Raw genomic sequence first — 16,034 nt, 5'->3', positions numbered from 1 at the left:
CCTCACAGCCTACCTCCAGCCCTGAGCCCGGCCGCCGCAGCGCCCTTATATACCCTGCCGGCGCCGGGCCCTGCCAATCGCCGCCGCTGCTGCCGGCTCGCCGGCCAATGGCAGAGAATCGGGGGACTGCCAGGAGCCGCCTCTTTGGGTGCGAAGCTGCTCCTTCAGGCTAGGGAGCGCCTGTTTGTGAGCGGACGGAAGTAGAGCCTTGCTCCCGCCCCAGACCGGAAGTAGCGGTTGCTAGGGGACCCCACCGGTCCCACCGACGCCGGCCGCTGAGCTCGAGGGTATTGGGTGGCCGCGATTGGTACCAGGATGGGGAGAGCGGGACCCCCAAGTTGAGAGGGGGTGGGATAATAACCAGAAGGGTGCGAGGGCAATGGGATGTGGGGGTACCCCAAAGTAGTGGGGTCTCGGGGGAACCTCAAGAAAAGGAGGTAGGAGTGGGCAGGGGGGAACGGCAGAGCCGCGGCTGGGACCTTGGGTATCGCCCCTTCCTCTCACACCGTGTGCCCGGGCCTAGCCTCCATGCTGCCAAAGAAGCACCCAGAGGCAGCAGCCCCCATGTCAGCCGAGGACGGGCTCCTGCTGCTGGAGAAACAAGTGCTGGCCGAGGAGCAAGCAGCCAAGACTAAGGCGGAGCTGCTCAGCCGGTTCCTGAAGGTGTGTAGGGGGTTGGCAGGGGGTTTCTCCACACCTTCCCTGTCCCCCTCCCATCACTCATGGCCCTCCATGCAGGACAAGCTGGCCAAGGAGAAGCACAGCAGTGCCCTGAACCTCCACAAGCTCAATGCACAATGGCGAGTGGTGCTGCGGGAGGCCAAGGACAGGGAGCTGCACCAGGACATCCAGATCCTCAGCCAGACCTTTGCACAGGTGATGGATGGCAAGGACAATGTCATTGAGGTGAGTGTGGGGCTGGTGAGGTGGGGCTGGTGCCAGGGTCCACCTCTGACCCACCCAAACCTCCACAGTCCTTGGCCACAGACCTGGAGGAAGCAGAGGAGCAGCAGGCCCAAGCACTGCACAGCCACCTGCACAACATCGACTGCCTGCTGCAGCTCCAGCGCTGCCGCCTGAGGTGCCTGGAGGATGGGTATGAGGCCCAGCTGGAGGTGCTGAAGCTGGAGTTTGAGGCTGAGAGGTACAGGAGCTTGAAGAGGGACAGCAGTAGCACCTGCTGGCTGTCGTGTTCTGGGGCTGAGCCCTCTCATGGCCTGGTCAGGGCCACAACAGGTTCCCTCTGGCAGCAGCTCCCTCCTGTTTCCCCCAGGAAAACCATCCTGGAGCAGCATGAGCGAGAAAGCTGCTCCTTGCAGGACATGGTGCTGGCCACAGAGCAGAATTACATCAAGAACTACCATGAGGCTGAGCAGAATTTCCAGAGTGTCCAGGCTGAACTCAAGAACAAGGCAGGGGCAGGAACTGGCCAGGAGCATTTTAGGACTTGGGAGCAGAGCACACAGTGAGGGTTGGGTGGTGGTGGGGGTTGGTCACCTAGCCCTGTGTCTGTCCCCAGAACCTGTTGGAGAAGCAGTACAGTCATGCACAGGTGACCAACAAGCTGGAGGTCCTCTGGGAGAAGTTCCAGAGGGCAGCACAGAGCTATGCAGAGGCCAGCGAGCACCCAAAAATCGCTTTGAAGGCGCTGAAGCAGAAGGACAAGAAGACCTCCATGGACATCACAATGCAGACCAAGAAGCTGAAGAAGCTCCAGGTTGTGGCAGGGCGTAAGTATGGCTTCGGAAGCACCACACCCCCCCACCTCATCTGCTTACATTTTGCCTGTCCCCAGGACTTGGTGATAGCCACTAAGGGCCAGCTTGCAGCTCAGCGCTTGGAGAGTGAGGAGCAGACCAAGCAGGGGCAGGAGGAGAAGGAAAGAGTCTTCGGGAAGCTCCTGGAGCTCCAGAGCAAAATGAACCAGGCCAGGACCAAGGTGCATGGGGACCTGGCCAGGCTCATCCTGCAGAGCAACACTGCCCTGAAGACACTTAGGAAGGTGGTGGAGAAGGTGAGGGGAGAGCACCAGGGGGGTGTCACTGTCCCTTCCCACCCTGCCCTCACTCATACCCCTACCCCTGCCCAGGCCCAGCATGTCCTGAGGCTGGCTGAGATGTGCCACAGGCTGGAGACAGAGGAGGAGAAGGTTCTGCCCTTCTACTCTTCCCCACTGGCAGAGGGGGAGCAGCAAGATGCCCAACGAGTCCTCAAGGAAACACCCACAGAACCCCTGGCCCAGGTGAGGTAGCAGCAGCAGGGTTCCAAACGCTACCATAGGAGAGATCTGACCCTGGGAACAGCCCAGTTGGCATGTGGGCAGGCTGGGGACCCCCCCCCCAACCCTTCTCCCTGCCTCTCTGCTAGGCCTTGCAGGACTATGTGGGGCTAGAGCTCTTGTGGCAGTGCTTCAACAAGGCCAAGCTGGAGGAGCAGGCACTGGGCCAGGAGCAGGAGGCCCTGAGGAAGAGGAACCGGTGGCTGCGGGAGCTGCTTGGGCAGTACCTGGGAGGGATCTCGGGCAACCAGGAGGTGCCAGGCGAGCCCAACCCACTCCTCACCATTCAGCACATCCCCAGGGACTTGCCCCATGCTGGAGGGGACTCTGCACAAGATCACCAGAGTGATGCACATCCCAGCAGCCTTTTGAGAGGTGACAAAAGCCTGGACTGCACCCACAGCTCTCCTGGCATCAGCTGAGAATCTTCTCCTGCAGACCTGGGCATCCTACATGGCACTTGGGGACACGCCAGACACTGGGACTGCTCAGAGGTGACAGAAAAGAGCTAAACTATAGCCCAAAAATCTGCTCAGGAGTCCTATTTCTGGGACACACCAAGCAGGAGTGGCTCTGTAGCCTCCCACCCAGGTCTGACACAAGCAGGCAGCAAGCTGCGGGGGGGTCAACAGCTCCCTCCTGCTGCTCTGTGCCCTCCCACACCCTCCCAGGGCTGGGCATGAAGTAGCCAAAGATGCCAAGGGGAAGCTTTTATTTCTTTTTGGCTTTGTTCCTCTTCTCCTCCTTGAGCTTCTTCTTGGAGAGCTTGGGGCTGCTGGCCTTGCAGTAGAGGTGGTACCCAATGAGCCCCAGCAAGGCTGGCACCAGCCCCAGGCACAGCAGTGGCACAACCTCATTCACCACCTTCTGCCAGTAGCTGGCCCGGGACAGCCCTACCAGCTCTACCTCAAACCGCAGCACTGCATCGCCTGGGGGTGGACACAGCCTGAGTCGGGGGTCCCAAGAGGACTCCTTGAGGACCTCTGGGACTGCACTCACCTGGGATGGTGGGAGGGGAGCCTCTCTTGCCATAGGCCAGATGTGGGGGGATGATGGCTCTCCGCTTCTCCCTGCAGCAGTCAGAGACTCTTTGCCACCCTGGCACCAGCACCAAGCAGGGCTGGATGCCTGCTGAACCGTGCCTGGGGGCATGAGGGTAGGCATTGCCCCCCTCCCCAACCCACTGCCCCCCACGCTGCTGTCAGCCTTACCCCACACACATGTCCAGCAGACTCTGCTCCAGGCCTGCAAGGAGAGAAGGAGGGGAAGGGGTGAGTGGGGCCAGCCAGGGGCATCCCCCAGCCCAGGAGGACTGGCCAGATCCTGGTTACATCCCCCAGTGTCCCCCAGCCCCTCACTCACCAGGGATGACCTGGCGCTTGCCCAGCTCCACCTGGAGCGGGTCCCGGCTCAGAGAACTGTCAATGACTCTGCCATCCTCCAGGCTGCCCTGTGGGGACACAGGCAATGCTCACCCCACGGCCATGGCACCAGTTCTGCCCCAGGGCTGTCCCCATCGTGGTCCCACTGCCACTCTGGTGCTGACCCCAGGGCCAGTCCCAGGGCTACCCTGCTGCTAAACCTAGTGCCACCCTGAGGGCATCTCCATTCCCAGTACCAGAGTCATCCCAGGGCAATCTCCATGCTGATCCCGGTGTCAACCCATGTCCATGCTGAGGCTTCCTCTATGCCAGTCCCCATGCCATCCCTGTGACAATCCAGGTGCCACCCAGGGCCTTTCCTGGATGTGCAACCATGCCTGTCCCAGTGCCATCCCTATGCACACTCCAGTGCTGTCCTAATGCCAGTCCCAGTGCCATCCCAACGTCAGTCTGGTGCCAACTCCATGCCCACCCCGATGCCAGCTGAGGGCCAGCCCAGTGCCACTCTCATGCCCACCCTGGTGCCAACCCCGGGCCTCCCCGGCCGTGCCCGAGCCGCCCCGCCCGCCGCGCCCGGGCCGGCGTTGGGAACTCTGCTGACGTGTTCCTGCCACCGCCCCCCCACACCGTGTAGTGGATGTGCACCGTGTCCCCCGGCGCCGACAGCTCCGTGCAGCCCTCAGGCGGAGACACCTGCAACGGGAGGTCACCGGGAGACCGGGACAGGACCTCCCCGCCAGCCTCGGGGTCCACGCACACCCCCGCGCTCACAGCTCCCACGAGCGCTCCGTGAGCTCTGGACACCCCCAAGCTCCCGCCCGTCCTCCCGGTGCCTCCCTCCGCGTCCCGGCCCTCCCGGTGCTCTCCCTCCGCAGCCCGGTCTTCCCCGTACTCCGCCTCTGTAGCCCGGTCCTCCCGGTGCCCCGGGACCCCCTCCCCCCAGGCGGGGCTCCCCGGTGTCCTTCTACACCACCCGGACAACAATGTCCCGCCGGTGCTCTCGTTCCCCGCCGCGTCGCCGTTGTCCCTCCTTTCGGTCCCAAACCCCCGTCCAAGGTAGCAAACGGAGGCCCCCGGTGTCTGGTGCTCCCCGTGCAGTCCCGGTTCCCCCCCGTTCCCCACGAAGCTCACGAGCGTCTCCAGCCGCAGGGCCCGGCCTCCGCTTTCGGTTTCGCTCTCGGCAGCGGCGGGCAGCGGCGGCAGCAGCAGCGCCAGGAACAGCAGCGCGACGGGGGGCGGCATGGCCGGGATGGCTACGGCGTGAGGTATCGGGACCGCCCCGCCCGCCCTGGCACGGCCTCCGGGCCCCGCCCCTCCGGCCCCGCCTCTGCCAGCAGCGGGACATCACACGCCGTCAGGCCGGCCGGAACGTGCTTCGGTCCTAGCACCGGGCGTCCGTCTCTGCCCGGGGATCATCCTGGTGGTCTCGGGCTGAGACGGCCGCCCCTGCCCACCCCGGGCGGGGGGTCCGGAGAGAGCGGGGGGGAGGGTCGCGATGAGAGCTCGTCCCAGAGCCCCGGCTGGGTGCAGCGCCTCTTGTACCGGCACCGGCGGGACCCGGTGCCAGCAGAAGGCAGCAAACCCTGAAGCAACCGGCACCCAGCAGTACCCCGGGCCCCTCCCCAGCACACAGCGGGTGCAGAGCATCCCTTCCCCAGGCACCCCAGCACCAATTCCACCCCTCCTCCCCCATGCCGCGCAGCACCAGGGAAGCCCAGACCCTCCTCAGCTGCAGATAGAGGGTACTCTGGGCTAGGCTGCAGCCCTGTGAGGAGCCAGATCCACCCCAGAACCCCCCACATCCCTGTTCCTGGGGAGACACCGCAGACCCAGGGCTGGAGGAAGAGCCTGGAGACGGGGAGCAGCCCCAGCTCGGGAGGGCGGAGGGGGCCACGGCGGCAATGGTGTTAACGCCGTTAGCGGTAGTGGCTCCGTTGGTGGTGGTCCCGTTGTTGTTGTTGTAGGCCCCGTTGACAGCAGCGGTGGCCCCGTCGGCGGCAGCGGCTCCTGGACGACGGCATCGGCACGCCGGCCCCACCGGCGCACCCACATACCAGCCCCGGTTGCCGAGGGGTGGGGATGACGGTGCCGGGCTGGTGGCTGGGGAGGGCTAATGGGATTAGGGCCAGCAGGTCAGCACCGGACTGGCCCCTGCCAGACAAAGCCACCAGCCCTACCTCTGGGAACAGACTGGGACCAACTCTCAGCCCACTGGGAAGCCCTGGTCACCCCCACTCTAGCGTGTCCCCCCACCAGCATCCATCTAGCACCGCAGCAGAGCTCAGTGTCATCAACCAGCACATGGCAGTGGCCTGGGAAGCAACAACTCCCCAGCTGCACCCCAGCTTGGTTTCACTGTCACGGGGGGGGGCGGTCATGGAGACAAAGAGTCCCCCCAAAATCCAACCCAGAGGGGACACGGGGACTCGGCTGGTTCCCAGGCAGGGAGGGAGTGGGACACTAAGCCTCACCTGCGCCCATTCCAGTCCTGGCACCGTCCCCACGCCCTGGCTGGGATTAGCACTAATGGGATTTACCATTTCATCCAATATTCCCCTGAAGATGAGCCTGGGAAGTGTGTGTGGGGGATGCGTGTGCACCCCCTCACCCACCCACCAACTCCCCCCCCTTCACCCTCACTAAGCTCTTTCTAATTAAACCCAGCCTGGGGCTGTCCATCACCATCCCACCTGCAGGACCCCCAGGCTGGGGGGAGAGGCTGCAGAAGAAAAGCTGTGGGGGCAGTGCTACATAAAACAAGTTTAATATCCAAGGGGGGGGGGATGTCACCCACCTTCTGAGGCATGGGGCGAAGGGAGGGGGTGAGGACACAGGTCCCCAGACAGGGCAGAGCCGCAGCGACACTTCACACCAAGCACAGACCGGGGCGGGGGGGGTATAAATACGGTGCCAAAGGAGGGGGGGGAGGAGGAGGGTTGGGGGTACAGTATCTGTCTGTCCGTCCGTGAGGGGCAGGGACATACAATCACTATGCTGGCATCGGGTTAGGGCACAGGCAGCCAGGGTTGGGAGGAGGCACAGCTTGGGGGTGGAGGGTGAGGGTGGACAAAGACCATGACGGTCCCCCAACAGCCCTGTGCCTCCCCCCCCAGAGGGATTGCGCTGCTGGGAGGAGACCTGCCTCGAAGCGACATGGAGGGAGGGTCAGGGACACGTGGGACCCCCTGGGGTTGGGGGGGGGGGGCATGGGGCTGGGAGAGGGGGGTGGGACTGGGGGTGTGTGTATGGTCCCAAATGCCGCCCCCCCGAGGCTCTGCTGTCCCCACATTTGGTCCAGAGGAAGGTGTAGGGGGTGCAGGGACATGCAAGGGGTTGGAGGTGCCCTGGCACAGCCACCCCAGGCAGGGCAGCACTGAGGTGGCCCCTGTCCATCCCCCCACCCCCCAGCCACCTCCTCTGGCAGGGCTCTGCCCCCCTCAGTGGGTCAAATGGAGCCAATATTTCCACGCACGCACACAGGAGATCTGAGGGGAACCCAGGGGACCCCAAAAAAAAGGCGGAAAAAACCCCAGAGCAACCGGTGCCAGAAGAAAGCAAAAAACCCAACCAGGGCAGGGAGGGGTCAGCTGGGGGGGGGCCTGGCACAGCCCCGGGGAGGGGGCCAGGGCTATGCCAGCTCACTTCTTGTTCTTGAGCTGGTTGGCAAGCCAGTCGAGGCCCTCGTAGAGCCCATCCCCACTGGTGGCACAGGTGGCCTGGATGTACCAATTGCGGTGGCGCAGGGAGTGCAGCCCCAGCTTGTCTGTGATCTCCGCAGCATTCATGGCATTGGGCAGGTCCTGGGGCAGAAAGCAAGGGGTCATGACCCACCCGTCCTGGCACCATGGAGATTGGCACCCTGCTGCTGCAAACAGGGCTGGGAGGGGCTGATGCCAGCCCTGACAACATGGGGATGGGCACTCTCCCTGGCACTACAGACAGGAGCACAGGCCTGCCAGGAGGATGAGAGTCACCAGCCCTGACATCATGGGGATGGATATGGTCCTGGCACCCTGGGGATTGAAATCCTCTGTCACAGGCATCCAGACACCCACCCCAACACCCTGGCCATGGCACCACGTGCCCCCTACCCCTTGACCCACCTGCTTGTTGGCAAAAACCAGAAGGACAGCGTCCCTCAGCTCATCCTCTGCCAGCATCCTCATCAGCTCCTCCCGTGCCTCGTTCACCCGCTCTCGGTCGTTGCTGTCCACCACGAAGATCAGCCCTGGCCAGAGTGAGTGGGCACCTCTGGGAGGGCAGGATCTGGCTGGCCTCCCCCCACCCCACTGCCCACTTCACCCCTGGTCCCCTCCCTGCTATGTCCCCAGGGGCTGGGGGAGGACCTACCCTGGGTGTTTTGGAAGTAATGCCTCCAGAGGGGCCGGATCTTATCCTGCCCACCCACGTCCCACACGGTGAAGCTGATGTTCTTGTACTCCACTGTTTCCACGTTGAACCCTGCAGGGATCAGAGGAATGTTAGGGGTTGGAAGGGACCTCTGAAGGTCATCGAGTCCAACTCCCCAGCCAGAGCAGGATCATAGAATCCAGCACAGGTTGCACAGGAACACATCCAGATGGGTCTTGAAAGTCTCCAGAAAAGGAACAACAGTGGAGGGAAAACAGAGGCATGTGGGGGCCATGAGTCCCTTCCTGCAGAGCCCTGGTAGGAAAAGGTCATCCCCCCCTGCCCAGGGATGGCCCCCCGGACGCCTGCACACCTATAGTGGGGATGGTAGTGACGATCTCCCCCAGCTTCAGTTTGTAGAGGATGGTGGTCTTGCCAGCAGCATCCAGCCCCACCATCAGGATCCTCATCTCCTTCTTCCCGATGAGGCTCTTCAGCAGGTTCCCGAAGATGTTGCCCATGGTGACAGTGGCGCTGGCTCTGTCCGCAGGAGAGGCCAGATCCTGCGGGGGCATGGGGCAGGTGCTGGGTGGAGGAAGGGGCCCTGAGAACTGGGGATGGGAGCCTCGGGGATTCTCTGTAATCCAAGGGGGCTGATCACAATGTCCTCCTGAAGGACCCAGGGTGGGGGGCCAGGGATGAGACCATGCATCCCATGGGGAGGCTGTGCTGGTGGGGTGCACCCTACTCGCATTGCACCCTACGAGCCTAAGCTCTGCACTCCAGGGAAACTGAGGCACAGATCCCAGCCCTCCCCGGGGGGGTGCACAGCCCCGTCTCAGGGTCCCGACAACCCCACCCTGCGCCCCCTAGCCTGTGCTCGTCCTGCCCCCAGGTCCTGCACCTTCGCCGATGGCCGTTCCCCACCGCACCGCAGCTTGCCCCTCCTGCCTGTGGGCTGCCGCCCGCCCCCGGCCCCCCCCCCCATCTCTGCCCCTCGGCGCGACGCGCCCCGAATTCCCTGCACCCTCAGCCCGCAGCATTCTGCCCCCCCCACCTCCCGCTGTCACTGTGCCTTTCCAACGCAGAACTCCCTCCCCCGACACTGCAGCGCACCCCCAAATCACGGCCACCCCCCTCTCCCCCGAACCGCATCGCCCCTCGCCCCCGCCCGCCGCACAGCCCCACGGGCGCTGCCCGCCTCCCCGGGCCCCTTCCGCTACACCTCATCGTCCCCTTCCCCCCCGGTGCGATGCCGCCCGCAAGGTTCAATGCTTCCCCCCCTCGCCGGTGCTCAGCACCCCCGATGTACCCACTGGGCACCCCCGAACCCGCTGCACACTCCCCCCTCCCCCCCCCCCGATGCGGTGTCCGCAGCCGCAGCGCCTCACGCCGATGCTCAGCGCCCCGATGCCCACCCCCTGCCCGCTGCGGACCCCCCCGCACCTGGTGCCGGTGCCGCTGGCGCCCCCCGCCCGCAGCTGACTCTGCACCGCTCCCGCCGCCGGAAGCGGAGGCCCCGATCACGCCGATCTCGCGAGAGCTCCCGGTGTGTGTGGGTGTGTGTGTCCCCGCTGACTCCGGGCCTCCCCCGCCTCCTCTACCACCGCTTAAAATCCGCACCGGGCCCGGGGGCGCGCGCGGGGCGGAGGGCATCGAGCTCGCGAGAGTCGGGAGCCGTTCCCATGGCAGCGGCTGCAGCAGGGCGGGGGGGGGCTGCACCAGGAGGGGGGGTGGAGGTTAAGGAGGGGGTCCCGGTGCCCTCCCCCCCAGGTAGAGCGTTGTCCGGGGGTGGCTGTGGCGGGCGGGGGGGGGGTCACTTGTGCTTCCCCGGTGGGCCGGGGACCCCCGTAACTGCATAGGGGACCCGAGGATGACCCTCCCCCACAGAGAGGTCCCCGGCAAGGCTGGAGACCCCCGCCCAGGCCCAATACGGTACTGACGGTACCGTTCATCCTGGCTCGGTGCGGCGGGACTGGCAGGTAAGGGCGGCTGCTCCCGGGGGCACCGGCAATATCGCCAGCACCGGCCACCCCGACGGCTGCGGCAACCGCTCAGCACCCCCGATGCACCCACCGGGCACCCCCGAACCCGCTGCTCCAGCGGACATCCCGGGACCGGGGAGAGGGTCCCGAGCATCGCCTTTCCCGCTGCCTGGGGCGGCAGAGGGGATATGGAGGGAGAGCGGCGACGCCGGGCGGAGGGGGCTGTCGAGGCAGCGGAAGGGGCGGGGGAGTGGGCAGCGGGTCCGCTGGGGAACGGCGACACCGGGGAGGGTCCCGCAAAGAGGAACGGGGAGGGGGGAGGGGTTGCGCTTGGTCTCCGCCGCTGGTGGCATAGCCCCGGGCAGGGCCCTCTCGGCCGCACCCCGGGGCCTCCCCGCGGCCGCTGACCTCAGCCCCGGGAGCCCCGACGGGGCGGCGGCCCGAGGGCGCGGACACTGCCTGGCCCGGCCGAGAACCGGGGTGTGGAGGCGGGGAGGGGGGGCGGGAGCTGTCGTCCTAAAGCAGTCTCCGGGGCGGCCCCGAGCACCTCCTGGCTGGGGGATTTCGAGGGCCAGGGTCAGGCGAGGGGCCGGTGCGAGACACCCACACACACACCGCCGCCGGTCCTTTGTCCGTCCTTGAGTTGAAACCGTGAGCGGCGTCCCCGGGCCGTGACGGGGAGTAGAGATAATCCGGCCTCGCATGACTGGTCCGGGGAAACCGAGGCGGGAGGATTACACCCCCTCCAAAACGCCGCCACAACGTGTGCGTGGGGGCGGTGCTCAGCTCGCCCCGCACCAGGGACTTCACACCCTCCCGGGTGGGAGATGGCAGGGACAGACCCTGGTTCCCACCGAGTCGTGGGTCAGCACCTGCTCTGCTTCACCGAGTCCTGCCCGTGGGCACCCGCTGCCCTGTCACCCCACGTCCTCTGCCCATCCGCCACTCGGTACCGGCCCTGAGCAGGTGCCCAGGGGCAGGTGGGATGTGCGGGACCGTGTTGCTCGCATCTATGGGCACATTCGCGGGGGGCCCAGGGTACTGTGCCGGTGGTCGGGCCCTGTCCTCAGCCGTTCTGGCCCCGAGAGGACGCGGGCACCCGGTCTCACCGGGAACGGACGCGTACAGTTGGCGGCACAGACCAAAAAGAGGTCCGGGGACTCTGGACTGGCACCGGCGTGTGACAGGCACAGCCCAGACGGTCCCGCGTCTCGGGGGGCTTTGCATCCCGTGTTCCCAAAAACTGAACCCGAGGGTCCCGGGACGGCATCCCCGGGCTGTCCTGGGTTCGTGTTTCCCTGTGCTGTCCGGGCGGGTTGTCCCGGGATCCTGCCCCTCGGGTGTTCCCTGGGCTGTCCCGGGACTCTGCCACTCCTGTGCATCCGGGGTTACCCCGGGATATCCCGTCACTCCACTGTCCTGTGCGCCCCGGGCTGTCTCGGGGGATCCCGGGCTATCCTCGTTCCCCTCTCTCCCCCATACGCCCGGAACTGTCCCAGGCCATCTCGGGTTATTCCGTGATTTGCTCCTCCTTACGCCAGGAGCTGTCCCAGGCCGGGCCGTGCCGGGCTGCCGGTGCCGGTACCGGTAAAGCGTGTGCGCAGGGCAGTGGGGGAGGGCGAGGGGCGGCAGCCGGGTGTTCCCCCCTCCAGGTCTGGGCACGGGGCCGGGGCGCAGCCACCCGCCGGGCTAATCCGGGCCGTGACGGACAGGCCCGGCGCCGCCGATCCCACCGCCCCGTAAGAGGTGCCGCGGCTCCGCCGCTCCCCATTGTTAGGACGAGGGCGCGGGGAGGCCCCGCTCGGAGGGACCGGCCCATGGGGACCCTCCGCGCCGCCCCTATAAGAGGGAAGAGACTGGAAGATGCTGCCGGGTGCTGAGCGCTGCGCACCCGCCGCACCGAGTCCAGCCGAGCCATCTCCCCGGGGAGTCACCGAGTACCGGTACTGGGCACAGAGCACCGACAACAGTCAGCAAGTACCGGTACCGAGCACCGTGCACCGTGCACCGTGCTCGGACTGGCGATCGTCGGCACCGGGCATCGGGTATCACTCAGGGACTGCAGAGCACCGGGCACCAGGGACCAAATACAGGCAGCCAAGCACCGGCACCGGGCACCAAGCACCGAGTGTCGTGAACAGACAGCCGGGCACCGCGCACTGGGCATTGCTCACAGACCGCCCGACGCCGCGCCACTGGAACCGGACGGATAGCACCGGGCACCGCACTGCCGACACCGCTACCCAGGGCACCGTCCGCAGCCCGGTGCCCTTGCCGGTGCCAGCCCGGCCGGCGCTCCTCGCGTCCCCCCCCTCACCAGAGCCGCCCGCGCCCCGCGCGTCCGGAAACACACGTGGATGTAGCGGCCGGGCCGGGGGCTCCGCGGCACCATAAATACCGGGCGGGCACTCGCCCGCGCACTCAGCCGGGGCCGGCGGGGCCGGAGTCATGCGAGCGGCCGCGCTGGGGCTGGCGCTGCGGGCGCTCTGGGCTCTGGCCCTCTCCTCCCTCTCCAACACGCTGGCAGTCAACAACAGCGGCCGGTGGTGGTGAGTCCTCCGGTACCGGCACCGGGATAGGGCTGTGGGGAGTTGGGGCTGACACCAGGACAGCGACAGTGGCCCCGTAGCCAGCTGTGGGGTGTGCAGGTGCGATACCCACCCCCCGCGTCCCCCGGGTGGGATGATGCTGAGGTGAGGGAGAGTAGAAGGAAGCGAGGTCGCAGTGCGCCAGGAGGGGGTTGAAGTGGGAATGCTGGGAACCCCTCGGTGGTGGCCATGGGCACTCTCTGTGCTACAGGGGCATCATCAACGTGGCTTCCTCCACCAACCTGCTGACCGATTCCAAGAACGTGCAGCTGGTGCTGGACCCCAGCCTGCAGCTGCTGAGCCGCAAGCAGCGCAAACTGATCCGGCAGAACCCTGGCATCCTGCACAGCGTCAGCTCTGGCCTCCAGACAGCCATCAAGGAGTGCAAGTGGCAGTTCCGCAACCGCCGCTGGAACTGTCCAACCTCCCAGGGGCCCAACATCTTTGGCAAGATCGTCAACCGGGGTGAGCCCCCCACGGGAGGTGGTTGCAGGGGCTGCCCTAGATCCTCTCCGTTGCACCCCTTCACTGGGATGCTTGGCAAAGCACCCCCCTGGTTCATCCCTGGGCATCACCCGACCCTCAGCCCATCCCCAGACCATTATGGCTGCAGATTGGGGGCATGCTGGTGGGTGCCCCCTCTCCAACCCTGAGCAGCACCCTGAGGCCCCACTCCCTTCTGCAGGCTGCCGGGAGACAGCCTTCATCTTCGCCATCACCAGCGCTGGTGTGACACACTCGGTGGCCCGGTCCTGCTCGGAGGGTTCCATCGAGTCCTGCACCTGTGACTATCGGCGCCGCGGTCCTGGGGGGCCCGACTGGCACTGGGGAGGCTGCAGTGACAACATTGACTTCGGACGGCTCTTTGGGAGGGAGTTTGTGGACTCCAGCGAGAAGGGCCGAGACCTGCGCTTCCTTATGAACCTGCATAACAACGAGGCTGGGCGCATGGTGAGGGCACAGCGGGCAAAGGGCAGCAATGAAGCTGGGGGTGAGGCGTGGGGTGGCAGGGATGAGCATGGCGGCTGAGACCCCTCAGCCTGTCCCCAAGCCAAGCTGCTCATTGTTTCCCACCCATCCCTTATCAATTTCTTCCAGACAGTGTTCTCGGAGATGCGGCAGGAGTGCAAGTGCCACGGCATGTCAGGCTCCTGCACCGTCCGCACCTGCTGGATGCGGCTGCCGACCTTCCGCGCCGTCGGGGACGTGCTGAAGGACCGCTTCGACGGCGCCTCCCGTGTCATCTACGGCAACAAGGGCAGCAACCGGGCGTCGAGGGTGGAGTTGCACCATCTGGAACCCGAGAACCCGGCCCACAAACCCCCTTCCCCCCAAGACCTCGTCTACTTCGAGAAGTCCCCCAACTTCTGCACCTACAGCGGGAAGATGGGGACGGCCGGGACCGCCGGGCGCTTCTGCAACAGCTCCTCGCCGGGGCTGGATGGCTGCGAGCTGCTGTGCTGCGGGCGTGGGTACCGCACCCGCACCCAGCGAGTCACCGAGCGCTGCAACTGCACCTTCCACTGGTGCTGCCACGTCAGCTGCCTCAACTGCACCAACACGCAGGTGCTGCACGAATGCCTGTGAGATCCCTCGGCCCCCCCGCCCTCCCCCAGCGACCACTCTACCCATCCCCGAGGGGGGGGTCTGTGACGCTCCCCCATGACGGGTGCACAGCTGGTTTGAAGAAGATGCCCATGGGTTGGGTGCGTTGGCTGCACCTTGAGGGACACCCCCGCCCCCTTCCCTCCTGGCGAGTAGTCCTGTCCCAGGGTCAACAGCTGGCCTGTGGGGGCTTAGTGTCATGCACCACCCCTGGCAGGCCCCTGGGCTGCTGTAGCTCTGGGTAGGGGGTCCCCTTGTCGCTGTAAATAAAATATTTATTGTGGATGGTTTGATGCCACCCCCTCAATCCCATCTTGCTCTTTGCTGGCCCCAGGCCCTTTTTTATATAATTAAAGATAATAATAATAATTAATAATAATAAATAATAATGCTTTGTTACTGGTGTCTCTGATAGCCTTTAGAGAAGAATAAAGGATTTATTTTTATCAGTCCTGCCCCAATTCATTTCTGGGGAGCTGGGAGAGGGAGGGGACAAGCTGGGAAGGAGGGAAAATCAATGTCCCCCCAACTTGGGAGCTGGGAGAGGGAGGGGACAAGCTGGGAAGGGGGGAAAATCAATGTCCCCCCCAACTTCGGAGCTGGGCAGCTGGCTCCTTCTGCCCGTCCGTCACCTCTCAATCCACTCACCTCCCCATCCTTTATCCCTCCAGGCGTCTGTCTGTCCGTCCAGCCTTCCACTCCTTTCCCCTGCCCTCGCCTCCCCGCAGACCCCCTTCTTCCTCCCGCTGTGCCAGTCTCCAACCCAGCCGTGGGGCATCCATCGCCGTGGCCGGGGCGCCCATCACCATGGCATCTGGGCTGCTGCATCTCCGGCGCTGGAATTTGCCGAGGCGGCGCAGCTGGTGCCGCCGGGGCCGGGTGTTGGAAGCGGCCACGGGAGGTACAAGACGGCAGACAGAGAATGAGCGTCGTTCATCACCACTCCCGGCCGGGGCTGACGGCTCCCCTCGGCTCCGGGGGAGGAGGGGAGCCAAGGAGGGCATCGAGGTTACTGGGACTGGGGCCAGGGTGCGGCAGGACTGGCCACTGGCCCCCACACCCGTGCATGGGGTCTGGCTGCAGCTTCAGGACGTCTGTGGTCAGGTGGGGTGCAGCTGGCAGGTGCCCTGGTGGCATGGGTATGCCACTGGGATGGGCATCCTGCAGAGAGGGCATCCCCCTGGCACTAGCACCTGCTTGGGATGGGCATCCTCTTGGGATGGGCATGGTCCCAAGAGGGTATCCCTGGGAAGGGCATCCCTCCAGGACACTGGGGTGGTATCCCAGCAGGGTGGGCATCTTCTAGGACAGGCACCCCTGGGACAGGTATGGGTAGCTTACAGTGATGAGCTGCACCCCTTGGCCCCATGCCTGGCACAGGGGACCCCCAGTCCCATCATCAGCATGGGGGGGGTCCCCAGGCTGCCCCAGACTCAGGAACCTCTTGGGCTCCCCCTCACTTTCTTCCCCCTCCCCCACCGAGGGGATCCATGACATCAAAGGCTGCAGGATGACTCTGGCACCACCCAAAATATCCCACGAGCCCATAGTGGAAAAGTTGATGTTTAGACCCAGAGGAAGGGGGGGGAGGGGGAAAAAACCCTGTGAGGGGGGGAGCCCTGCTGTCTGTGCCAAGGTAAAAACAGAGTCTGGTGTGATGAAATCGAATAAAGAAACACGCGAAAGAAAAGAAACAAAACAAAACCCCAAAAACGTCTGGAAAGGAACAACATCCCCAAAAATAACCCTCCGGGCATCTCCCGCCCGCAGGAGTTATCTGCCTGCTAAATTCTGCGCAGGCAGAGGGCATGGAAAGTGGCTGTTTTCCTGCGGTGGCCTGGCAGGG

General features: G+C 65.2%; 4 protein-coding genes across 5 annotated transcripts; 2 read left to right on the top strand and 2 right to left on the bottom strand.

Moving 5' to 3' along the window:
• Positions 1-528: 528 nt before the first annotated feature.
• Positions 529-2,700, top strand: CCDC65 (coiled-coil domain containing 65). Its single transcript, XM_054397069.1, has 8 exons — positions 529-663; positions 739-906; positions 975-1,144; positions 1,274-1,412; positions 1,520-1,717; positions 1,796-2,014; positions 2,090-2,242; positions 2,368-2,700. Exons 1-8 carry the CDS (start codon positions 529-531, stop codon positions 2,698-2,700), a joined length of 1,515 nt encoding a protein of 504 aa, XP_054253044.1.
• Positions 2,701-2,989: 289 nt separating this feature from the next.
• Positions 2,990-4,902, bottom strand: FKBP11 (FKBP prolyl isomerase 11). The gene is made up of 6 exons (XM_054397125.1): positions 4,792-4,902; positions 4,288-4,353; positions 3,641-3,728; positions 3,490-3,523; positions 3,278-3,348; positions 2,990-3,207 (listed from the first exon to the last, which is right to left on the bottom strand). The coding sequence occupies exons 1-6, from the start codon at positions 4,900-4,902 to the stop codon at positions 2,990-2,992; spliced, it is 588 nt and encodes a 195-aa protein (XP_054253100.1).
• A 2,396-nt stretch (positions 4,903-7,298) lies between these two features.
• On the bottom strand, positions 7,299-8,531 carry ARF3 (ADP ribosylation factor 3). 2 transcript variants are annotated; one of them, XM_054397141.1, is made up of 4 exons: positions 8,384-8,531; positions 8,011-8,121; positions 7,764-7,888; positions 7,299-7,460 (listed from the first exon to the last, which is right to left on the bottom strand). In XM_054397141.1, the coding sequence occupies exons 1-4, from the start codon at positions 8,529-8,531 to the stop codon at positions 7,299-7,301; spliced, it is 546 nt and encodes a 181-aa protein (XP_054253116.1). The 2 variants fall into 2 exon arrangements, with proteins under 2 accessions (XP_054253116.1, XP_054253117.1); XM_054397142.1 differs by lacking the exon at positions 8,011-8,121.
• Positions 8,532-12,443: 3,912 nt separating this feature from the next.
• WNT1 (Wnt family member 1) lies at positions 12,444-14,170 on the top strand. Its single transcript, XM_054397068.1, has 4 exons — positions 12,444-12,544; positions 12,795-13,048; positions 13,269-13,534; positions 13,682-14,170. Exons 1-4 carry the CDS (start codon positions 12,444-12,446, stop codon positions 14,168-14,170), a joined length of 1,110 nt encoding a protein of 369 aa, XP_054253043.1.
• The last annotated feature ends 1,864 nt before the right edge of the window (positions 14,171-16,034 follow it).

Source organism: Indicator indicator, chromosome 41 (genome assembly GCF_027791375.1).
Source record: "Indicator indicator isolate 239-I01 chromosome 41, UM_Iind_1.1, whole genome shotgun sequence".
NCBI lineage: Eukaryota > Metazoa > Chordata > Aves > Piciformes > Indicatoridae > Indicator > Indicator indicator.
The sequence above is the reverse complement of the archived record's forward strand: the minus strand, read 5'-3'. Positions and strand labels throughout refer to the sequence as shown.